This window comes from Drosophila novamexicana, unplaced genomic scaffold (assembly GCF_003285875.2).
Source record: "Drosophila novamexicana strain 15010-1031.04,08,12 unplaced genomic scaffold, DnovRS2.1 tig00000485-arrow-pilon, whole genome shotgun sequence".
Lineage (NCBI taxonomy): Eukaryota > Metazoa > Arthropoda > Insecta > Diptera > Drosophilidae > Drosophila > Drosophila novamexicana.
Genome location: NW_020824808.1, coordinates 3166018 through 3190640, shown reverse-complemented (window position 1 = coordinate 3190640; position 24623 = coordinate 3166018). Strand labels below are relative to the sequence as shown.

General features: G+C 41.1%; 3 protein-coding genes across 4 annotated transcripts in view; 2 read left to right on the top strand and 1 right to left on the bottom strand.

Annotated features, from left to right (window-relative positions):
• LOC115761787 (sterile alpha motif domain-containing protein 5) overlaps positions 1-13954 on the top strand; it is a 126080-nt gene extending 112126 nt beyond the window's left edge. Inside the window, exons 8-18 of the mRNA XM_030703722.1 lie at positions 609-665; positions 3939-3996; positions 4494-4705; positions 6524-6687; positions 8844-8925; positions 9327-9533; positions 11436-11628; positions 12692-12834; positions 12896-13161; positions 13236-13357; positions 13507-13954. Coding sequence (XP_030559582.1) covers positions 609-665; positions 3939-3996; positions 4494-4705; positions 6524-6687; positions 8844-8925; positions 9327-9533; positions 11436-11628; positions 12692-12834; positions 12896-13161; positions 13236-13357; positions 13507-13943 — 1941 coding nt within the window. The 3' untranslated portion in view covers positions 13944-13954. The remainder of the gene's footprint in view (positions 1-608; positions 666-3938; positions 3997-4493; positions 4706-6523; positions 6688-8843; positions 8926-9326; positions 9534-11435; positions 11629-12691; positions 12835-12895; positions 13162-13235; positions 13358-13506) is intronic.
• On the bottom strand, positions 10191-10726 carry LOC115761789 (acylphosphatase-1-like). Its single transcript, XM_030703723.1, has one exon. The coding sequence runs from the start codon at positions 10631-10633 to the stop codon at positions 10265-10267; it is 369 nt and encodes a 122-aa protein (XP_030559583.1). The 5' UTR covers positions 10634-10726; the 3' UTR covers positions 10191-10264.
• Positions 13955-17691: 3737 nt separating the features above from the next.
• On the top strand, positions 17692-22332 carry LOC115761733 (carcinine transporter). 2 transcript variants are annotated; one of them, XM_030703618.1, is made up of 11 exons: positions 17692-18206; positions 19029-19088; positions 19577-19922; positions 19989-20107; positions 20262-20424; positions 20508-20684; positions 20765-20914; positions 21043-21267; positions 21351-21478; positions 21595-22016; positions 22117-22332. In XM_030703618.1, the coding sequence occupies exons 1-11, from the start codon at positions 18188-18190 to the stop codon at positions 22213-22215; spliced, it is 1908 nt and encodes a 635-aa protein (XP_030559478.1). In that variant the 5' UTR covers positions 17692-18187; the 3' UTR covers positions 22216-22332. The 2 variants fall into 2 exon arrangements, with proteins under 2 accessions (XP_030559478.1, XP_030559479.1); XM_030703619.1 differs by lacking the exon at positions 17692-18206 and adding an exon at positions 18693-18929 and having other exon boundaries at positions 18990-19088.
• The last annotated feature ends 2291 nt before the right edge of the window (positions 22333-24623 follow it).

The window sequence follows — 24623 nt, the reverse complement described above, 5'->3', positions numbered from 1 at the left end:
ACAATAAGAATGTTGCACACCTACTTATTCCACAGTCTGGTGCAGCACCCTCGCTGCCGTTGCATTTGCAATGCAATTTCAACACGAAAGCTGCAACCGTTGCTGCCGAGCACGTTTACCTGCAATGGCAGCAGCAACAACAAAATGCAGCACAAAGTTGATGCATGCAACATTTAAAAGTTCATTGCCGTCAACATTCATTATTAATGACAGCGCGAGCAGCGAGCAGCGAGCGCCGAGCAACCAAAAACAAGCAACAAAATGCAATCAACGGCGACAACAAACAGACAGCAACAACAACAGCAACAACATCAGCAGCAGCAGCACGACAGCTGCAGCAGCAAGCGCTGCATAATGCATACAGTAACGCCCACTATTCATGCCACGCCCACTTGCCATTTGCCAACATTTCACGCATGTTTTTCACACCAGCAAAAGCTTTGACCGAGCACCTAAAAGCAGACTTTAAAGTTTGCAATTGCTGCCGCTGTTGCTGTTGCTAACTTGGGCTAAAATGTTCATAAATAAAGCAACCAGCTCTTGAAAAGTAAATATTGTTATTTTAATAATTTCTTTTTGTTTTTTTTTTCATTTCTCGTCTTTATCAGCTAAAAGTGCAAGAGGCCATGCGCAAAAAGGAAAAATTTCAACGTGAACACGAAGAGGTAAGCAAATATTTTCAGTACTTAACCAATATCTATATCGCTTGATTAAAATTTTATCATCAATATGAAAATATTGTCAATCAATTTGTCTTGCCCAATTCCAATTTGATGCAATTGCAAACAATAAAATTGCAATTGTAAACCAAAAATAAATCAAGCATATGCGACTATATAGCATATGTCCAACTAAATATGTGGAGTTTAAGCAAAATAAATAAACAAGCATTTACAGCAATTGTTGTAGTTGTTGATGCTACTGCTATTTGTGCTTGGGACTAACAACATTTTGTTTGCCTAAATAAAACATCAGCAGCTGCTGAAAATTAAAATCCATATCCAAAGCATTTACTCAGCCCACAGTTTAATAACAGCCCCTACGACCATGCATATTTACATGCTGGACAAACTCTTGAATTTGTAGACCCAATTTGAAAAGCTATCAAAATATTCCTTGTGAAAAATAGCAATTATTTTGCTGTAGATCCGGGGGCGGCGGGTCGCTGTAGGGCGTGGCGTTTAGCAAAACAAATGTACGAAAACATGCAAAGCAGACACAGGCGTACATTTATTTATACACTTACACACACATACTGTCTCACATGTATTCACACTTAAGTACTAACACACACAACAACAACAACAAGAACAAAAACAATGAACTGTAACGTGGCAAATGATAAACTTTTTGTCTGTCATAAAAATTATTTTCCACATTTTCAACATTTTACACAGCACCGGACCGAACGAAGGATGCACGAAAGGTGGCACACATTGTCTGAATTTGTGTGTGCGTGTAATCTGTGTAATGAATGGGCGTGACAGGACTTGAGTAAATGTTGTTTGACTTTCAAAAAGGTGCCTTTCCCACAACATAAAAATATTATTGACGCAGTCCAGATTTTATTCAATTAAAAAGAATACACAATAATAAAATTACATGTTGTAGAGCAATAAAGAATATTTAAAAATAGAAAAGACTTATATAATTAATTAAAATTGAGATGAATCATAAACTGAATAGAACATGAAAATACCAATATGATTTTGTATTCTACTCAATTTATGGAAAGAAAATTAAAACACAATATTTTTATTGTTGCGGTTTATTCATATAAATCATATATTTACCTATAAAGATTTTATTATAATTAAACAAGAATAAAATAACAAAAATTAAAAAAATTGTGGGATACAAGAAAATGCAAGAAATAGAGATTGAAAAATAAAAGAATATAGTATTAGAATATTAAAAGAACAAAAAACTGAAACTAAATTGAAAAAAATTAAGGCTTAGAAAAGAATGTCAGAATCCTTTAACTAGTATCATTTCCTGTAATTCTATATATTTATATATTTGTATATCTATCAATATATATAAAAAAAAAATATTTATATATACAAATAGATAGATACAGAAGTAGATATCTGCATCCAACATATTCAAGCTAAAAGATACGCAACGTACTTTACAACTAGTCCAGGCCCAGCCCACAACAGTTTCATTTTCTATACATGCTGACACGTGGAGTTGATAAGAACATCTCTTATACTTATCCGATTTTCAATCGAAACTTCGCTGTGCACAACACATATTCACAGTTAATTATACAAAGCCTCAGTGATCAGCTCCGACGGGCAGTCGTTATTTCATTTTGCCCGACTAAGCCCAAATAGTCTCTACAATTTCGTAGCATACTTTTGCTGCTGCTGCTCTTGCGGGCCGAATTGCAAAGCATAATTCTTGCAGTTACCAAAAGCACACGCTCACGCTCACATACACGCGCGCACACACACACACATACACACACATGCGTTTAGTGCACGACAATATGTCTGTTTGCATGTCGACGACGTGTCCGCCTAAGCAAAGGCAATAATTTTTGTGCATAAATGAAAAGCACACACACTCACACACACGCACACACGTACACATATAGCAATGTTACTGCTGCTGCTGTAGTTGCTGCTTAACTTGTGCAAACAACTTGCTGTTTGTCTAATTGTAATTGCTGTTTTTGTTGCCAGTGCCTGTGACTGGGTCTCTGCTGTATGTGCCTCTGTCAGTGCCTGCATCCGGATCCGAAGCCTGTACAGGGGCTGCTTATTTTCCATCTCTTGCTTCGCCAAGCGCCGAGAGCAGTGACAACAACAAGACCCGATAAAAAGAAAAGAAATTGTTCATGCTTATGAAATATTTATAATAACACAGAGCGACAACCTCTGACCGGCCAAAAGCAAATGTTTGCTGGCCAATAATTTGTGCCAACAATCGGGCAGTCAATTAAGCACGGCTCCAGAGCTGGGCTAATCACAGCCTTAAGCAACATGCACTAGTCTTGCTACATAAATTTACAACATAGCTGTGGCAGGCAGAGGCAATTGTTGTTCGTGGTGCTGCTGGCATTGCTGCCTCTTGTGGCCGTTGCTGCCATTTAAATGCATTTTTAATGCTACTGCCCGAAAAAGCTTTTAGCTAATTTTTACACTACTTTCTGCTGCTGTTTCCATTTCGCTAGCCCGGCCCTGGCATCCTTTTTAGGCACACACACACTCTCTCTCTCACACACACACACACATGGCATGTTCTTAAATTAGTATGCAGCACATATTGCGCTATTATGTTGCAGGACATTCAACCAACCAAGCAGCAACCAGCATCAGCAGCAGTAGCAGGAGCAATTCAGTTGTGCTACTGCTCTGTTCAAATTGTTTTAGTTTTCAAATGGAATTTTGTAATTTTAACGCCTTTGCCGCTGCAGCTGGCTCGAAAGAAAAGTAGGAAAGGGAGCAGAGCGAGCTAGTAAATCCTTCCCAGCCAGAGGCAGCTGCCAGGCAGCTGACGAATAAGCTGAAACTTCATCGCCTGCCAATGCTGAGTACGTCTCGGGTCTCTTTTTATTGTGCACAGCAGTCACGTTCTTTAACATAGACAAAGTGGCACCTACCCAGCTCCTACGCCCGGCTGGCGTACCATATACAAAATTCTTGCCTTTTACATGCCGCATCTCACATTTGGCAAAGCTCATAAAGTGCACTCATTTATGCCTAAACTGGACTTAAGCCAAAACTCTGGGGAATTTGTGCACTCGCCCAGAGCTCTCATTATTTAAATATATATAATCTTATAGCTCTTAGGAGTCCGCATTTATTTTAATAGTAACGGGACAACAAATGAAATTTCAAGAAGTCTCACACATGAGATTTATTGTACATAATATTCAATATTATAATGCTTAAAATATAATATAAATATGTTCTTAATAATGCTTGCAGATCTTGCGGGACATTCGCCAGGGTCTACTGCAAATGAGTCGTGGCGAGGGACGCACGGGTAAGTTGTTTACCTACACTACACCTCTCTGGGCTTCCTCAAAGACCAACAAAAGTATAAAAAGATTTCAATTAAATAAACCAATTGCCTCTTGGCCCTGGCCACTTGAGTATTGCAGGGTGGGGCGGGCGTTGCTTTAAAACTTGTCTCAAGCCAAAACACTGTCTACTCTAAATGTCGTTACCTTGGGCGTGGCGCCGTCTGGCGAGCGTCACATGCATAAGCGAGCATAAAATCTTATGTCCGTTTCCGGCTGCAGCAACAACAAAAACAAAAACAACAACAACAGCAACCTAAAGCAGCCGCCGTGCAAGTGTGCAACTTTTTGTGGCAAATGGCATTTCAAGTTTCGTATGCAACGTTGCGTATAAAAATATCATGTGTTGCCGGGCAAAAGTTTAAAGCACCGCCACAATGACCATTTATATGTCGCTGTTAATCCTCTCCTATCCAATCCTCCCTGACTAACACCAAGCAAATGGCAAAACGCCTCACAGTCTATCCCTTTGCAGATGATACGTACATGTACGATGAGGCACTGAGGAGTGGTCCGGGCGTTGCAGCAGTGGGTGGTGTGGCAGGTGGTGCACATTATGCGGTCAGTGCGCTGCACCATCAAGGTCATTGGTACGATGAGCCGCCCTACGAGAGCGATCCCGATGATTTTCTTATGGCCGGACTCAATTGTGGACCAGCTGCTACCATACAGGTAAGTGTGGCTAAGTGTGTGGCTGTGTGTGTGTGTTTAAGCCTGTGTGTATGCTCAGTAGTATGGAACAGAATTTGCTGCTTGTCTGTGATTTATGCACGCGGTTCACCAAGCACTTGGGCCCACTTATTGGCAGTCGCTTAAGCCAGCTGCCGTAGCATTTGCAGTTGCGAGGACAATTGCTAGGCAGTCGCCTGATAGCTTGAGGCAGTTTCTTTGCCCTCAACAATGTCTCTTTTTTTCTATTTTTTACTTTTGCTCCTTTCGATTTATGCAGCACATTCGTCTTTGCTGTTAATCCTAGCTGAGACGGTGCCACGCCTTGTTGGTCGCTTTGATTTCTCAGCGGATTCAAAGCACTTTGTAGCATTCCCTCTCTCTCCCTCTCTCTCTCTCTCTCTCTCTCTCTTTCTCTATGTCTTCCACTCTCTGTCGCTCTTTTTTATACGTTCTCTTTTTATTTGCTTTATTAAATTATACGCTGAATATATTTTGCCTGCGCATTGATTTCCAACTTCGATTTGTATGTCCTTTGGCATTTTTTCTCGACAACTCTCAACAGCAACTGCCTCTGCGACTTCCACTTTGACTGCGACTGCGAGTTGAACTTCAACTGACTTTATTTTTATTGACAGTCAAAAAGTGCATAATTCTTGTTGACTTGCTCAACCCGGCGACGACGTCTTGAGACTTTTCCTCAGGCTTTGCATAAAATTTACTTTTTCCCAATTTTTCTTTTATTTGCCTTGTGATATGCACAGAAGTTGCGCTTTTGTTGCTGCGCCTAAGAGGGGGTTGAATTGGGCCTGGGCTTGTGCTGGGGGTTGCGCCCATCGCTTTTGGGGCGAACGCAGAAATTTTGTTTTCTTAGTCAATTGAAATCACTCAGCAGCGCGGCTTCGATATGCTTGAGCCGCCCCTTGTGGCCTTTCAATTTCAGTTTTCGCTTTGATGTGGCAATACGCAAAGGATCTGCAACAACAAGAACAACAGCAACAACTTTAGCGAGGAACAAAAATTTGTTTAGCAAAAAGTTTTTTGCGGTTTGCGCAGCACTCTGCCCTCAGCCTGTCCATAAAAATGTGAAGCGCACAATTGTCCCTATTTGCTTCTGCTGTTGTTGTCCAGCGAACCGCAGCTTGGCCCATGTTAATGGGACCCCAAGCACACAAAATAAGAGTCCAATGCATGGAATTAGCATTCGAGCTTTGATGATGGGCCAGCATGCCAAAAAGTTCGCAACATATTCATTATCTATGCGCCTGCCAGCCACTAACTCGCAACTTTGCTGTGGACAGCAACTGGCCTTATGAAGCATGCCACAGCAGCAAGTATACATGCACCGAAAACTTTGCAATTTACATGTCGCCACAAATTGCGTCAAAAACTGAAAGTTGATGTAATTGAGAAGTGTGTGCGTGTGTGTACGGGTGTGTATGTGGCATTGCTTCAAATTTTAAAAAACAACTTTGCAATTTCCGCTGCGTTCGAATAAACTAAATTTAAAATTCCAAGCAAAATAAAAATAAGGCAAAAAAGCCCAACAGCCAACAACCAGCAATAGCAGCAAATCTCTGCCAAACAACAATAACAAGCAGCAACAACAACCATAGCCACAACGGCCCAAAAGTAAACTCAACTCAGCAGCAACGCGCGGCGCATTAAGTTTTATAACTTTGTTAATTTTTCATAATTTGTTGTTGCTGCTGCTGTGCAACAAATTCTACTTGAGCGCTAATCCGCATGTTTCGCTTACTTTTCTCATATCTCTGTCTCACTCACCAACTTTCTTCTCCTCTCTCTCTCTCTAACTTTCAGGGTGGCCGCGTGCGCTTCTCGAACAACCGCGAGAGCACGGGCGTAATTTCATTAAGATCCGCCGGAGATATTTCACTACCGCAACGCGGACCGCCGCGAAGAGGGCTTATCGTGCCGCAGCAGCCGCCAAATCCGCCGACAATAATACCGTTAACGCATGCCAGGTGAGTGTTGCCAAAGTGTCCAGGTTGGGGTGGTTGAGAATAGGGTCTTGCTGATTGCCATTATTATTTGTGGGGCCAAAGGCAACGCATTAATAATACAAAAGCAACAACAGGCGATGGCAAAAAGAAAAAATATAAATACGTATAGTAGATATATAAGTAGGGTAAGATGAATGCCGGGCAGTTGTCGGGTTATATCTGGCACTTGCAGGGTGGCTCAGCCGTAACCCTTTGACCACTTCAAAGCGCTGCTCAGGAAAGCTCAGTGAAGCACAAAATGTGCCACAAATGTGTGCAGTGTGGCATGAAAAGGCCAAACATTTAGCTCTGTAAACAACCCAACACTAATAGCTGACCGAACCGATTCAAGCCAAACCAAACCAAACCAAATCGAATCTAGCCAAAGCAAAGCAAAGCAATCAAGCAGCTCAATTGCTGTCCCGTAGCTGCCCCCTTCGGAAGCCTCAAATTTATTTGTCAATATGAAAAGGTGCGCAAAAGGATTGACCCGAACAACAGGCCAGCCCCCCCAAATAAAAAGGTAGCCTCACTTCATTAGTGCCGTTATCAACATTTTGCAGCCACATGAATAAACGAGCCAAACAAATGAACGAACGAGCGAGCGGGCGAGTGAATGAGTGAATGAATGAGTGTATGAATGAATGACAAACTGACTCTTTGAGTGTCCTGTCTGACCGACTGCTTGCAACATATCGCAGCGCATTGGAGCGAAAGTCATCAATTTCATATTGTTACGCATGCCACAAAGAATAAAACATGGACTGTCAGGTGGATGGAGCGTTGAAGCGGGCTGGCGGCCGAATCGGGAGTCTGTTTCTGGGAGGCGTGTCAGTCAGCTGGCCCCAAACTAATAAGAAGTCGTCGACGTCTGCAATATTGGCCAAACACACAGACAGCGAGGACACTTGAATGAATTGGCATTATTGCTACTTCAACGCGGCTCCAGAACACTGTGCAACACGGCTCGTCAATCAGCCGGGACAGTCGACAGTCGAGACTTGCCAGTCGCCAGTCGGTCGTCAGTTACCAGTTGCCAGTTTCCAGTTGCCAATTGGAGAACCGTTTTCCACACGTACGCACCGGCCAACTATACAAAAGACGTGGTGAAATAACTTATACGCCCTGTGCGCCCTCAGGTCCAAAACAAAAACTTTCTTTGCCAAATAAAAGAACAAAAATAGAAAAATAAATGAAAATGGAAATGGAAAAAGCGAAAAAGCGAAAAACGAACAACAGCCAAAAGTGAAAATCTCAACAGTGTTAAAGTCAAATGCCCAGGCACAACAAATAAAAAAGAAAAGAAACAGAAGTAGTCGAAAAAAAGGTATAAAATATTTATTTATATGAGCTTTTGCTTGCCTGTGGACCCGAGACCTTTGTGCCGAGTGTTATTATTGCTGTTGTTGTTGGCCTTGTGTACACATATTTGTTTAGCAGCAACAAAATTCTGGTTTGAAATCAAAACGGTTACCATAAAGCTTTTCAAGTGTTAGCCAGAATACAGAATACGAACGGTATACGGTATAACCCTGCTCAACTTTCGTCAGTTTTCTTTGGCAGCTGCTGGCTCCTCAAGGTGAAGATGAGCAAATATTTGGTATATAATTTAAATAGTTTGCTTAGATCTCAACGAGCTGAGAGCTGCTGCAGGTCCAATTGAGGGCTAGCTAAAAGTTTTGTGAAATATAGAAGAAGTTGAGAAGTTGGTTCTTTAAAAAGTTGTAAGTTAAAACAAATGTTAAGCTACATAAAAGGTAAGGAACTAGACCGAGACAAATAACTTAATAGGAACATATAAAACTAAAATGATTAAAAAAGTAGCGTTGTTCCAGTTGTCGGCTAAAATCTGCGCACCGCCTTTGGGCTTGGCTTTAGTTCCAGTTTCTGGCTCGAAGTATGAAAAATAGGTTTTAATTAAGGTTTGGATTTGGTTTGGCAAAAAGTGAGAGAACGCTATATATAGCTTTTGTACATGTATGTACTTTTCTTTTACCAAATATTATTTAAATACGTTTACCTAGATAAGTTCTTTACCATAGAGAATAACTGAAGTAGTTACCTATTCAGCTTATAGAAGCTGTTAATGATCGCTAAATGGACTATATTTATCCCCAGCTCTGATTTTGCCTTTACAGGTCTCATGATCGCGAGAGCGGCGACTATGCGGGCTCCATTTCGGATTTACAAAGCGTTACCTCCAGGCTGAGCACAGTTTCGGTGAGTAAGGAAAAAGCCATTAGACGAAGCAGCTCATTTAAGTTGTACACACACATACATGTGTAAGTAGGTGTGTGTGTGTGCGTCTCAATGCGTCGTCTAAATTGATTAAGTGCACTTAGTGACAAACAAAGTTGGCAACGAACTGAACGACCAGGAAGAACAACAAAATGCACGTAGACTGTATGCGAGCATAAAAACTGGAAAAGCTTTTTAGTTTTCCTTTTTGACTGGAGCAATGGCAGCTCCCAGGGCAGCCACTTAAGCCAGCTAAACGATGTCGATGTGCCGGCACTTGTTTCCCTGCTGGCCATTTTATTTGCAAACCCAACTTGACTCGTCTGTTTAATATGAAACGCGTTTAACATGCTCTGCCACTGCTTCTGCCTCGTCTTCCACAGATTGGCACCAACAATTGCACCGCCAGATACCGCACGCTTAGCGGCGGCATTGGTGAGTCGCCGTCCCTGTCACCGAGTCCGTCATCCGATTACGAGGACATTGGCGCCACAAGGCACGGACTGCCGCCGAGTTTTGCAGCGAAGGCCAAAAAGAATGGACTGCCGCACAAGGCGAATACGATTTGTCAGAAGGCCATGGTGCATCATGTAAGTTAATTAATCAAATGTATGTACGTGTATGCATGTGTGGTTGTATGTGAGTGTGATTGCAATTGCATTTGCAGCATTCAGCTTATTGACTCACCGCAAATCTGTGAGCTGCAAAATGTAATTAGCTTGGGCATTTACATATGCGCCTGATTGGAATTTGTGAGCGCCTCTATCTAAGCCACTTGCAATTTGTCTACGGCCTATGCAGAAAACGTTTGCCAAAAGGACCAAAAGGCTCAACAAAAACGTGGCGTAAAGGGCGCGGGAATTGCTCGCCCGGACAACGCTTGAACATGCACTCTAAATGCAAATGCCAGTTAAATGAGTTTTTATGCGAGCCCAAACTCTGGGCACGGACATGCATCCGGTCACGTGGTTCGCATCCCTATGCCTATGTGGCAAACCCAAAAAGTGAAAGCTCATTTTTAGTTTACGCCATGGTTACTTGACGCTGCAGTGGGCAATGCACAGTAACCAGAGAAGCTTGAACACAATTGCATATGGTAAAAAAAATATATATAGTTATATAGGCAGTTGAAGAACTGATTGGCGTAAGTTTCGAGTAATGTCAAGAACCACTTGTTCAAACCACGTTTCAAACGACCACACCTGACCTAGAATATATCTTAATAATAATATATTATAGTCAAAGGATTAGTTTTCAGACTCCGTTTATATTTAATGTCCTTGTACAATTTGGTCATACAAAATCTTTTGCGTATTAGGGTCTATGAATCATGCTCCTCCTCCCATTTCGTCATTTTGTTCTCTCTGTTTGTCATTTTTCGGTTCTCTTCTTTGGGAGCGTCGGGTCTTATTTGAAAGTTCTTGAATCCGTAGTCTCGCTTCTCCTCGTCCCTAGTAAACTCGGCTTTGACAATATTACTCGTGGGACTGCCGGTATTGCGGAGCCACTCCTTCATCAGATTCACCTCGTTCCGTGGACCCTCGATATAGCCCTTGACCGTACCATCTGCCGTGTTCATGCACCAGCCACGTAGCCCCAGAGTCTTGGCCTTAATCTCAGCATGACGGCGAAAATAGACGCCTTGCACCTTGCCAAACACTTCAAATTCACAGGAATGCACTGTGGACATTGTACTTGTACCGGTAAAAGCTTTCTTTTTCTGGAGTCCAAAACCAAACAAAAAAAAAAATACAAAACAAAAACAACACAAATTTTGAACCAATTTATAAAACTTCAAAAATTTCAAAAAAAAAAATAATAATCTAGTCTGTTACTAAAGTCAAGGCGTACGATGCCGAATAATGGCATATCTGAAGGAAATACATAAAACCAAAATGTAAAAAATACGGAAAAACGTCTTAAAAATATTTAAAAATACCATATTTTGTGGTTCACAGAAATTCGTAATCGAAATACAGGGCATCCTGTACTCGAACCCGTGCCTCTATTACTCTGACTTTGAAAAAAAGAGGTTTTTTTTTCAATTCGAGAATGCAACCCAAAAATGTTGCAGACAACTTTGCTGCTTTGTTAGATTGTGGCAAGAGTTTCAATCGGCGCCTAGGCCTGTTGACTGTGCGAGATATGAGCAAAGTTTTGTGCCAACAGCAGCAGCTTAATATTGACTGTCAAACCTCCCAAAAAAAGGGTCAAAGCCAAAGCGGAAGCACTGCAGCCAAATCCAAGATTTGAAAAAGCTTGCCACTGTAAGGGGTCTGTCTGTAAGTGTAACTCTTGGTGTGTGCGTGTGTGTATGGGGGAATTTGTGTGGTAGCATTAAACTTTTTAATGATTTAACTAACAAAACTTTTGCTCTATTCTATATGCTCCCACTCCCACTGCTGCCCCCTGCCCGGCTCAACATGCAATTTATTGCACAACACGACGACGGCGACTACGACGAAACAACTTTCACTCTGGTGTTGCTGCAGTCGAGCGAAATGCGTAGCTCGCCAAAGGAAATTGGCGCATTTAATGAGAATGGACGAAACTTTGTTGCCACAAAGGATACATCAAGGGATTTCAGCAATTCCCAAGATAATACCGACCGTGGCAGCATGAGCGATCAGGCGTTTGCATGTTCCGCCAGCTCCGTTGAAAGTTTGCCCAGTGCTTCCGGTTCGAGTAAGTATAAAGCTCTAGATAACTATTTAGGTATGTGAGAATGTATGTGTTTGCGATGGAGTGTGTGTGTGCTTACAATTTAGAGTTTTGATTTTGCTTTTGCATTTACTTTTTATTTCGCTGGAAGCGTTCGCCTCGGCTCTGGCGGTTTGTTTATAAAAATTCCCAGACTGCCGCCCATCAGCACGCCCCCATCCGTTCGTGTTGCATATTGGTCTATTAACAGCTGTAGTTGTTGTTGTTGCGGTTGTTCTGCAACCGCTGCACAATAACTTGAAATTTTGCAAACTTAATGAATTTTTAATGCACTTCCGCACAGTCAAGTGGCAACTGGCAACTGGCATCTGGCAGCTGGCAATGTGGCAAGTGCATAGGCCAGGCCATGCAGCCCGGTGCAATGTCTGGGGCGTGGTTAAATAAAGGGCAGCCGTTGAGGCAGCTGCTGCTGTTGCTGCTGTTGCTCAGTTTTTAATGAACAAAAGTTTTCGCTATATGCGCAAATTTCTACACTAAATAAAGAAAAAAAATACAAAAAATATACCAAAACAAAAAGCCAAAACAAGGGCCTGGCTGGGATAGTCGAGGGATGAGGGACGAGGGGTGGGTTACAGGAGCAACTTTGAAAAGTGCAAGAAAAAATACTTTATTTTCATGTGGCCAGGACACAAAGCAAGGATTAGCCAAAGCTTTGGCCAAAAACTTCAAGTGCTTATTTGAATATTTTCTGGGCGTAACGGGCTTTGTGTCTGTGTCCACCAGCCCCCTCTCTTACCCTCTCTCTCTCTCTCTCTCTCTCTCTCTCTCTTTCTCTGTCTCACTCTCTCTATGTAAGAGTGTGTGTAAAAATATTTGAAAAGTTTTTAATTAACCAAACGAACTGTGTGTGCGCGTGCGTGTGTGTGTGTGTGCGTCTGTTTGTGTGTTTGTATTTTGGGCACTGCCAAATTCTTTAGCCCTTGGCTAATTGGCTGTGGGCGCATTAATTGGAAAATTTTCTGGGCAAACTTCCATCGAAATTTTGTCGAGACAAATATTTAAACTTGAAACCATCCATTTTGGACAGGCACTCAGGCTCTAGTGCGTCCTGGCAGCCCGCACAGCTCCATTTCAGCCGAGGATCGCACCTCCTTGGCGTCCATTTGCAAGGCCAAGGCACTTGTCGACAGTCTGCCCAATCCCTACGACAAGGAGGCGCTTAAATTCAAGGTAAGCCGACGCTCAACTGCAACGAGTTTTTTAGATTCAATGCTTCACTTACCACCTGCAGAAGGGTGAACTTATCGATGTGCTGTCGATGAATGCCTCGGGCATTTGGAAGGGTCGCTGTCATGGCCGTGTGGGTCACTTCAAGTTCATCAATGTGGAGGTGCTGCCCGAGCAGCGTATGAAGAGCTCTAGCAGCAAAACCCTCGCGCCAGCCTCCGCTCGACTAGCCAGCAGCAACAGCGGCGGCAATAGTGGACCCAGCTCTGTTGAGGATCTGCTGATTCGCATCGGCCTCAAGGAGTACACCTCGGTGTTTGTGCTCAACGGGTAAGTGGTGTAGATGAAACAAATTTCACAACAAATTTTTTGTTGGATTGTTTCACCTATCGTTCCATTTGCAGCTACGAGGATCTGGAACTGTTTAAGGAACTCGAGCCGGCAGATTTGGATTATCTGGGCATACTCAACCAGGAGCATCGCGCCAAGCTACTGACGGCCGTGCAGCTGTTGCATGACATTGAATGTAAGTAACTGCGCCCGCCTTTAACCACGCCCCATGCCTAACTATCAATATGTATCGCCGTATGCCCGACTCCACATAATCCACACCCAACCGACTTACACTCACATACACACACGCACCTAACACAGCTACAAATTTCGCACGCACAGGCTCCGACGTGGACATCGCCGGCTCCAGCTCCGAGAACGACGAGGCGCGCCTGAACAATATTAACAAGAAGCACGGCGCTTCGCCCTTTGGGCGGCGACACTTTCCGCGCGATTCCGGCTGCTATGAGGGCTCGCCGTTACCGAGTTCACAGACGCCCACGCAGACGGTGAACTCTACGGACGAATCGAACAGCTTGGACGATGTGGTGTCCAAGTGTTCCAGCGAGATTATGAAGCGGGTGGAGAGCGCGCGTCGCTGTAAGGACAATCCGTTCAAGGCGACGCTGCCGGCGCGCGTCGGCAAGAAGTCCTTTCTTGGCGGCGGCGGTCTTATGGGCGACGACACGCTCACACGTGGCGGACTCAGTGAGAAGTCGAGCGATTCGGGCGTCAGCAGCAGTTCGCTATCGTCGGGTCCGCTGAAGAGCAGCACTTAACATTTGCCAACCATACTCGCCCACGAGCTGCTGCTGGGCGTGGGCCAAGTGGGCGGTGGAGGTGGAGGCGGCAGTAGCTTGGGTGCCACCTCACCCACCACCTCGGTCGCCTCGGCCAGCATGGTGGGTTGCCCTAGCAGTGCCAGCAACCTGAATGCAACAGCGCCCCTTGGCAACATTTGCAACACACTCCCGCATGCCCCATCCAGTGGCAGCAGCAGCACGCTGGGCCTCTCCAGCAATGTGCCCCTCAATCGGAACCTGGTGATGCTGCGCAATCACTTGCGCAAAAATACCAGTGCCAATACGGCACCAGCGGCTCACGACGACAAAGATCAATAACAACCCATTTATCACATACCGATATTAGCTTAGGTTCTTGATATAACTGTATCCGATCTTTGATTTAGATATATGTATGTATGTATTTCAATTGCTGTGATTCGATAGTGAAAAAAGGCCAAGACGTCTTTCAGTTCAAATGTATAGTGTATAGAGACAGATAGATAGCAACAGAGAAAGCAAGATAGAGAGAGAGAGAGAGGGAGTGAGAGAGAGTGAGAGAGAGAGAGAGAGAGAGAGAGAGAGTGAGTGAGAGAAAGAGAGAGAGTAAGAGAGAGCACACAAAGCAAAGTCAGTTAGTCAGTCAATCCTTCCTCCGATAATGTTGGCATTTATATATACTTATATATATAACTATATTTATATTAAAAAACAAACAGAGACAGAGCTATATACTTAGTAATGTAATGTAATGAAATCTTTTAACTATTTTTAGTTAGCAAGATGTAAAGAAAACATTTTTTAATTTGCCATTTGCCAATCGTTTTCTATTGCTATGTGTATTTCGCAACGTGATATTGTCAAACGTCCAACTTGAATTGCAGTTTTTAATTAATTAAACCACGTTTTACTTGGTGCGAGGGGAGCCTAAAACAAATACATATATATACAAATAATTAATAACTCAAGTTGATTCCTATATTAAGGCACAGAGTATGCCGGCAATAGACCAATTACATTTTAAAAGCAAATTTAAAGTCAATATTTACACCAAACAAATAAATTACCAATAAAAATTAAAGACTATTTATATTTCGTCAAAACTCATTTTAATTGTGTTACTTTTAAATGCGAACATTGTAAAGAAAAAATCAAATACACACACACACACACACAAACACAAATCATGATGTATCCGTCAAAATTGTAAATTTGCAAAACCAGCTAAGAAAAATTGTATGCTAAGCAATATAAATTGGAAATCGTAGACTCCTTGCAAGCGATCTGTACATAGATTAGGTATTATTGCCATTGGAGTGTATATTTATGCCATTTAACATTTAAATAAGTATATATATAGATATATATACATATAAACAATATATATTAATGCATATATATATCTTAACAATTAGCAACTTGCCAGATATTTAGCGATAATCAAAAAGAAGAGGACAATGAAATTCGTCATACAACGCGGAACATTTATTGATTTCAAATTAATCAATTAGTTAAATAAATAAATAAATGGAAAAATATTCAAAAGCAAGCACAGATGAGATATATATTAATATATATACACACAAATATAACATATATTGTAGCGCATATGAATATCGAATATACCAATTGACTTTATGTACATTTGACGCAAAAAAAGAAATCGAGAAAAATTCCAAAATGCTTTTATTCATAAATAAGCAACATATATATATATATATATATATATATATATATATATATATATATATATATGTATATCACTATTCATAAAGTTACAAAATTTAAATATTCCCAAAAATTTAAATAAAATTTAACAGGTAGTCAAAAAAAAAAAAACAAACAAACAAACAAAACGAAAGAATAATAGCGCACGTGTTAAAGCCAGAGATTAAACATATTATGTAGGCATTTTGAATTTTTATTTATCTAAAAATACATTTAAGTGTTTCAATTGTAAATTATTAAAGAAATTAAAAACACAATAGTATGCAGAAGAGACCACATGCAGCATGTGCTAAAAGTTTCCATATATCACTGTAAAATTATGTAATTAAATTCGAATATGTAAGCAATATTAAAGTTTAAAATTACAACAAAAAAAGAAAAGAAAGGAAAAAATAAAATACCTAAGGCATCACACGGCAGTTTCAGGCAAGCAAAGTTTAAAACAAAAAGAACTTAAAATATTACAATTCATTAGTATACAAACAATGCAGTCAGCGAACTTTAACTCTCCAGAGCTCCATACATTTTAGAAGAAATTTTCAGCATATAAAAAATAAAACAAAAGAATACAAAGCGGAGCACACAACAAGCTGATGAAAGTTTATGCATAAATCAAGTAAAAGTCTTAAATAAAAATGAACATATCTAAAAAGTATTTAAATGGTTTACCTATTTAACTGGTATGAGTTGCAAAACAGGTAAGTTAATTCCCTTTTTTTTTCAAAAAAGAAACTTTCCACAACATTGTGTCCAAATTGAACCCATTTTGTATTATTAGTGAGCCTTACATATATTTTATACATCTTAAAGGCTCAATTTAAATTTGAATTTACAAATGCTTTTTGTACTGAAATTTTTGTCGAACATACATATTTTCATAAACAAGAGTTATATTTTATCTCAATTCAAATTTTTTTATTATATCGCCTATATCTCAAAAAAAGGTTTAATTGAGTTTTCGGTTCGGTTGTTTTGTCAAAATAGAAATAAAATTCCAATTTTTTTGATATTCTTACCCAACGGAATTTGTTTTTATGCAGAAAAATTTTTAACGCGTGACATTCAAATGGTTATAAGAAGCAACTAAACGATTTTCTAAATATAGCAATTTAAGCATATTATGAAAGTTTTATCTTCAAAGTTTTATCGAGTAAAAGAGACCGCCTAAATGGCTTTAGCTATCATCTGGCCGCTACTTTCCCACCCAAAAAGAATACAATTTCACTGACATTGAATGAACGCTCTAGTTCACATCAATTCTGATTATCGAGCTTCATCTACACGTGAGCCAAATGGGTCTGTAGCTATGCATATATTTATATATATATACGTATTTGTCTGTACAATCTTATCGTATAAGGTGGCGCGCCAGCCCAAAATGAGAATGTAAACAATTCGTAAAGCTAGGAACCGGCGGGGCAGATGGCAGCTCAATGTGAACGGGTAATGGTTGGATGGACGTCGCCGGCCCCTGGTGTCGATGAGGCGGAGCTATCTTTGTCGTAATCTGCGCTGATGCTGAGAAGCTGATTAAATTTACGACACTTGTGAAATAGATCTATCTCTTGAAGCTAGCGCCCACATGCATTATGCATTGTGTTGTTTATTCATAGGGCATTTTTAACTAAACGAACCCACGAACTAACGAACTTTATGCTGGAATTTAGCATTTTTTTCGCCTTTGCTTTATTTCTGATGTCGCTTGTGCGGCCGGGAAGTAAATTTGCGCTTAAGTGGTTTAGTAGATTGTTAAATTGCTTTTGTCTTTCTCTCAGCGGATAAGTAAATGAAAATATGAAAATTGATATTATTGCATTGCACAAACTACGTGGACTTTATCTCATTTTCTGCCACATTTTGCGCTTAGTTTCAGTTTCAGTTGCCGTGCGCTCCGAGTCAGAGCCAGTGCAAGAGCGCATAAATAATAAATTCTATAATCCAATAAAAATAAAAATACCACAGACAATAGAGTTTATATAGTATAAATATATTAACGGTCAGAGGAGTAAATGTGCCATAGAAAAGTAAAAGTGGAGTGGAAATATTCCAAACAGTCTTGCTCAGTGACTTGAAAATGAGATTTATGCCATCTACCTAGGCAGAGCTTTAAATTACCAGGCCTAATTCGTGGCTTATCCGTTTCACGGCTTCGTTTCACTGTGCTGCTGTGTTCCCACATTTAACCACGATACAAAAGGCTATCTTATCTCGCTTGAGCTCTAGACTCGAAGTGCAAAAATATCTAATGACCAGAATGAACTCGACAACTTACACAACTCATACCAAAATTCTTCAATACTAATCAATTAATAACTTTTACCTATACAAAACGTGAAGAATACGTCAATACTAATTAACACTCTTGTCCGCCTAATATAAAATTTAAACGGTTTTCCTAGTAAGACCAGCTAATATTTGGTAACTTGACACATTGCCAACTGCCAACAAAGATAAAATTCTGCTGACCGCTTTTAACATTAACCACTTTTCGACTCCGGAATACTCTGTAGCATATGAAAATAAAGTTAAAAGGTAAGAATTCGACGTAACATCATTTTAACCATGGCGTATATCAAAATCGAACTAGGTTAAATGCAAGTACTCAGAGGTGCCTAAATTTTAAATGCAATAGTCAATGTAGAAGCAAATCTTATGAAAGTTTTCACAATAAAATCGGTAAAATTGGGTTAAAAAAATAAGAGTATAAAGACTAGAAACAACATTTACCTTGATAAACAATTAACAAATAAAATCGACTCGTATGGAGAAATCACAACTAAGCATAACCTGCACAATTGATTCTTTCAAATCCATGGGAAATTATTTTTCTTTTTCTTTGAATTGTCTAACGAACATTTGTTTTGAGTCTTGTTAATCGTTTGTCGTATATAACGCTGTAAACTAAACACCCGATGCTATCAGCAATTATTTTATTATGCTTATGGGGTCTGTCTCCGCTGATAAGCCACCTCCTACAGAGGGCCACTTTTAACACCAGCATTTGCCCGTGCGGGCACTCATAACAGCACCCGCGTGTGTTGCAGACGGTTGATGAGCTGCTCTTCCATTCAACGGGCACTTGACAAACACAATTTGCATGCGAGATGTGAGAAGTGCAAGCGAATAGTGACTGATATCAAATACTATAATATTTCAATGAGATCGAGTTAATTGTATTTGATTTTAATTTGTTCTTAAATTGCAATTAGAAAGCAATTCCATTTAAGAGCGACAACAGCAAGAAACCTTATCGAAGTAGGTTTTATAAATTTCCTTAAGTGCCGTTCACGTTCATAAAATCTATTACTACTCAAGAGTGTTTCAAGTGCCGTGCGTTGTGAAATCTTTCCATAGATCGATTATTCAATTACAAGACGCGAGCATATGTCAAAAATAATAATATCCAAATAAGCTGTAAGTATACTACATTATTTTACAAAAAAAATATAAGCAAGCATTTTGATTAGAAATTCAGACATAATTTTCATTTTCTCTGACTGAAATTCATTTGCTGCTAATTTTAAAGTATATAAATAATGTCCCTTGGTATATGGTCTAAATAAATTTTAATGACACTCGGAAATATTAAGACGCCATCATAAAACACTTATCACATTCACAATTTCTGCGCAGTTTTTGGCCAAATTCTTACTATTAGATTTGAAGCTATGTGAAATTCACGGAATACAATTAAGATATTGCAATAAAGCTAGTTATATCAGATGGATTTATATATAGCTTAAACATCGGCCGATCTTGACGCACTTAGGGCGCAATTAAACTATCAAATTCATAAAACTGTATTGTTGGGCTCCATCGTATTTACATGAGGCGTGAGGCCTTTCATAAAGATAAATGCATCATTTGTGTGCACAGAGGTAATCTTATAACGATTTATGTAGATAGCAACAGCAGCCAACACAAATACAATACAATGAAAGATAAGCTGGAGGAGGTTGTGGCTTACAGTAGAAAAGTGTCTACGACAGCGGCCAGCATACACGAAATGGATTTAGATGAATCTGAGCTGAATGATCCATTCCTGGCGCTCATGGAGAAGGCGGGCAACCATGGACGCTATCAGACACTCTACAATTATGTGTTTGTCGCTGGCCTGGCCTTTGCCGGTGCCATGATCTACATGAACATCATATTGGCGCTCAATATGCCCGAACACTGGTGCACTGTGCCGGGCAGGGAGCTCACAAACTACACGCTGGATCAGTGGCGCGATTTAACATTGCCCAAGTGAGTTGAACTTTAGAAAAGCGAAGATTCAAACCCTGTGCTAAGCTTTTTCCATTTCGAATGTAGACAGACAGACAACCGGGGGAAGGAGACGCACAGCAGCTGTGAAATGTACGATATGAACTTTACAGAAGTAACCGATTTCACAGCCTGGACCAATAGCCGCAGCAAAAATCAAACCACAGGTGAGCAGCACACAGGCACACACACACGCATACGCAAATATATATTGCCTGGCTTTGTGGCGTATGGAAAAACTTGCGTCGATTTTGTTCGCTGTCTTATAAATTTTTACAACTTTGCACTCTAATACATTTTATGGGGCTCTACAATTGACAGTTTGCCAGCACGGCTGGAGCTACGACCAGACCTGGTATGACAGCACAATACCCACCGACCAGAACTGGGTCTGCGCCAAGGATTTGTTTGTAACAAATGTGTTCGTTGTGGGCCGCGTTACGGAGGTGGTCGGTTCATTTATATTTGGACAAATGGGCGATTCGTAAGTTGGCCAAAACTAAATTATAAGTCCATGTGCGCAATTGGCAATTGGTAATTGAATTTTGGCATTTGTATTGGCCCCAGCCTTGGACGCAGCGTGGTCTACTACATTAGCGTCGTCTTCTGCTCGGTGGGACGCCTGGGCTCCGTTCTATGCACGTCCTCATATACATGGTTTCTCATCATGTCCGGCATTGTGGGCCTCACCGTCAACAGTCTCTTTCAATCGCCGCAAATTATTGGCATGGAAATCTCACGGGAGTAAGTTTGCAAAACAAAAAAATAAAAAAAAAATCAAATGAGAAAACGAAAAAGTTTCGTGAAACTAACTTTTTGGCCAGGGAGGATCGCAGTCGAATTGCCTTCTTTCAGAGCGTCGGCTGGTCCGTGGGCACAACGCTGATGCCGCTGCTGTTCTGGTGGCTGCGCCACTGGGAATCCTTTATGTGGCTAACATCGCTGCCCACGGCGATGGTTTTAATTTTCTCAAAGTAAGTCACGCAGTCAATTCAATTGAATGCTCCAACTATTGTCCAAGCTGCTGTCAATAGCCATTCCCATACGCATTTGTTCCCCTTTCTATATCTTTTTCGTTTCTTTTTCGTTACTTTGTTTTCAGATACGTCATCGAATCGCCGCGCTGGTTGATTAGCAAGCAGCGCTACCGCGAAGCCATTGTGCAGTTCAAGAAGATTGCCAAAATTAATGGGCGCACATTCGATGTGACCGAGAAAGAGCTGACCGAAATCTATAGCCTGGACAAGCAAGAGGTAACCTATGGCATGGCCTCGCTGTTTGCCGGCTGGCGTCTGGCGCGAAACACCACCATCATGGGTTTTAGCTGGTGCGTATCAAAAATCCAATTTGCATACCTAACTGCTGGCCATTTTGGTTGATTTCTTCACAACCCATCTGAACCATTACCAGGTGCGTGGTTGCCGTTTCGTACTTCACATTGGTGCTCTTCAGCTCGCGGATGGCGGGCAATCCGTTTTTGAACTTTTTGTACCAGAGCATTGTGGAAATACCCGCCTACATGGTCGGCAGATTCCTGGGTGAGTAGAGCCAAAAAAAAAAAAAAAAACTGTGTAGTATGTACAAAACCGGCCCTTGATTGCCAAATATGCTTATCTTTCACTCTTTGGCATTGGATTCCTCCAACATGCGGCAGGCGACAAATACGGACGCCGCTTTACCAATTCGGTATCCTTTCTCGTCTCCTTCATCACCTGCGTGCCCATCATTGCCTATGCCACGGATGAGCGCTTCGAGTGGCTGATGATCTATTTGGCCACGTTCATCAAATTTCTCAATGCGGTTACATTCTTTACGGCCAATCTGCAGTGCCTGGAGATCTATCCGACGTGCATGCGTCAGACAGGCATTGCACTGGGCACCATTTTGGCGAATGCGATTGGCGTGCTGGCCCCGTATCTGGTGTATCTGGGGACGACAGTTAACATACGCGCTCCTTATTATATACTGGGCACCCTGTTTCTGCTGGGCGGAATCGGTGCCCTGTTTCTGCCAGAGACCCTGCACAAGAAGCTGCCAGACACCATCAAGGAGGCAAGGAACTTTGGCAGGCACGATGTAAGCATCAGCCATCAGGCATCGACGGCATCTAATTTATAATTTAAATTATGCAAAGCAGCCGTAGCCTAATTTCATTTTTCACAAATTTAATTTACAGAAATTCTTCAGTCTGCCAAAAGCGCCGCTGGCCCAGGAAAAGAAGTCTACATCTCAGCCGGAGCTAACCAAGCTGAATCAGCCGGCATTTGCGCCATGAATGAGAAGCTGAAGATGAAGCTGAAGCTGCAGCTGAAGTTGAGGCAGAAAGGCAATTGATTTGGTTGGCCCGTTGTGATGTTACATTAAGTACGCCCCAAGTATTACGAATAAAGTGTTGTTATACTTAACTGTACGTTTGTGTATATGTGTGTGTATGTATGTTTGTATACATAATAAGCCCCACATAAATCACAGAGACGCCGTCGAGAATGAATGAAATCTCTGCAATGAGTTTATCAGCGCATCTGTCAGATATTTACAAATTACCTGCGATACCAATGCCATGCCCTTGGCAAGAATACGCGGTGGGTACAAGAGCGCGCGCGTATGTATGTGTGTGTGTGTGTGTGTGAATGTTGCTTATGCTGATGCTACTGTGGCTAATTTAATAAATGGCTTGGCATACACACGCGTCGTATGCGTAATGCGCTCCACTCGCCTGATTTATGCCAGTTATGTATCAATTTTTATCACCAGTTGCAAAAATGAGCCGCCTCCCACACAGACGCCAAGAGCTGGCAAAGTGTTAAACTGTAAGCAGACACTAACACCATCAGCAGCAATAACAACAACAATAAAAAAGTAACAACAATAACAGGAATGAAAAGTAATGCAAGTAGGATAATAAACTGGAAATTTAGATACCCTTCAGAGCTGCTGCTTTCAAAGACACCAGACATTAGTCTTTTAAGTTATATGCTTAAATCAAAGAATTATATACCTCAAATTCTAGTTTATATCCTGACTGATTTTTTACCTATTCGAATGAACCAAAAATTATCCCAACTCTTCAATCTTTACCAGCCAATATTTCACACAACTATCCAAAAGAGTTGCCATTTTTTCACATGACTTCAACTCGTTTTGCATACATGTTGCAAGCTTTTCAGACTACCAAATCCCTTGTCGGTGCATGTTGCAAACGTTGTTACAAAGTTATAATGCCCGCCAAATACACGGCATGTTTCAACGGGAGCAAAACTTGTTTGGCAACAGGCACGCAGCCAGGCAGACAACGACGTGCAACTTTTATGCGGCAAGGTGTTTCGTTTTTCAAGTTATTTATTATGATTTATTTGCCAATGTGGCAGCGTCTCAGACTGAGGGCTGAGCGAGCTGTGAGCCAAGAGCCGAGACTGCGTCCAAGTCCCGTAGTTGGCGCTGAAGGCCCTCTCTGCTGGCCTGCAGCAGCGATAAGTAAATTGTTTATCCTTCTTGTGAGTTATGTGCTGCGACGCTACGGCCAGCCGGGCCAGCCATTCAGCTTGATGATCAGCTTGATGTTCGCAGAGCAGTTGCCCCGCACAGTAATGGCCCCGGCAACAACAGAGGCAGCAGCAGCTAACATTGTTATGCTTTCATAAACAGCTGAGCGCAATTTTCTGATAAGCCCTAGTCCTGGCTGCACTTTCAGTGTGTGCGTGTGTGTGAGTGTGTGTGTACGTGTGGGTGTGTGCTGCTGTTGCTGGCTATTTGTTTCAATTTATCATAAAAGGCAACGCCGGAAGTCAGCCAATCTGCAGTTGAATGAACGACAAGCGAGAATGTCTTCAGCCAGCTTAGCCCTAAGACGACGGGCAAAGTCCTTGGCACCGACTCTATAGGTTTACAAGGGATTTTGAGGCATTTGAAGCATCAATGGCATCATGAAGCGCTACAGCACAACACAGCAACTGCATAAATATTATGCGCAATTATCGCCATCTGGCTGGCTGCCAAATGCCTCTTGAAGCTTGAAAAGCCGCGTCAATTATTTTGACAAAAATTGTATAGTACTCGTAATCTTGATCGCTAAAAGTTCACAATGGAATAATACACACAAAAACTTAAATGGATATATATTCCTTTTTTAATCTTTATGATCCAACTTTACTAATTATTGTAATTTTTTTAATTACAATCAATATTAATGATCCATACGATACCAAAAGGGTATAACACACCCCAAATTAGACTTTATTTAACCGAGAGTAAAAACAAAATCATCAAAAAATGTTTATCTGAAACCCGCAAAAATTCCGATTGTGGTTATACATAACATACGAGTCCAAGACAGTAACAAATTCCAAAATCGGACTTTATCTATCTCAGATTTTCCAAAAAATTAACACAAAATGCTGACCTCTAAGCCGACCAATACTGCCATACAAAAGCTGCAAGGATATGGCTCTCATTTTAGGGCTGGAGCTGGTTTAAAAAAGAAACAGGTGCCAGCTAATTTTGTTCAAGTGTTTAATTCTTAAGCAACAACCAAATCATAAAATTGCAAAAAAGTCTACGAATATTTGCCAAAGTTTATTTATTTATTTAAATTCAAATACTCAATTGATTTCCAAGCTCAAAAGTATGCAACGAAAATTCTAAACTGTGAATATGAGGTTCAGGTGAGATTCAGGTGCACTTTAT

What these genes read in the sequence shown, in the direction of transcription:
- LOC115761789 (XM_030703723.1), bottom strand. Translation starts at nt 10,633, where the DNA reads ATGTCCACAGTGCATTCCTGTGAATTTGAAGTGTTTGGCAAGGTGCAA.
- LOC115761733 (XM_030703618.1), top strand. An exon ending in GGCATGGAAATCTCACGGGA is followed by an intron (nt 20,685 to 20,764) that starts GTAAGTTTGCAA and finishes CTTTTTGGCCAG; the next exon opens with GGAGGATCGCAGTCGAATTG. An exon ending in CATGGTCGGCAGATTCCTGG is followed by an intron (nt 21,479 to 21,594) that starts GTGAGTAGAGCC and finishes AACATGCGGCAG; the next exon opens with GCGACAAATACGGACGCCGC.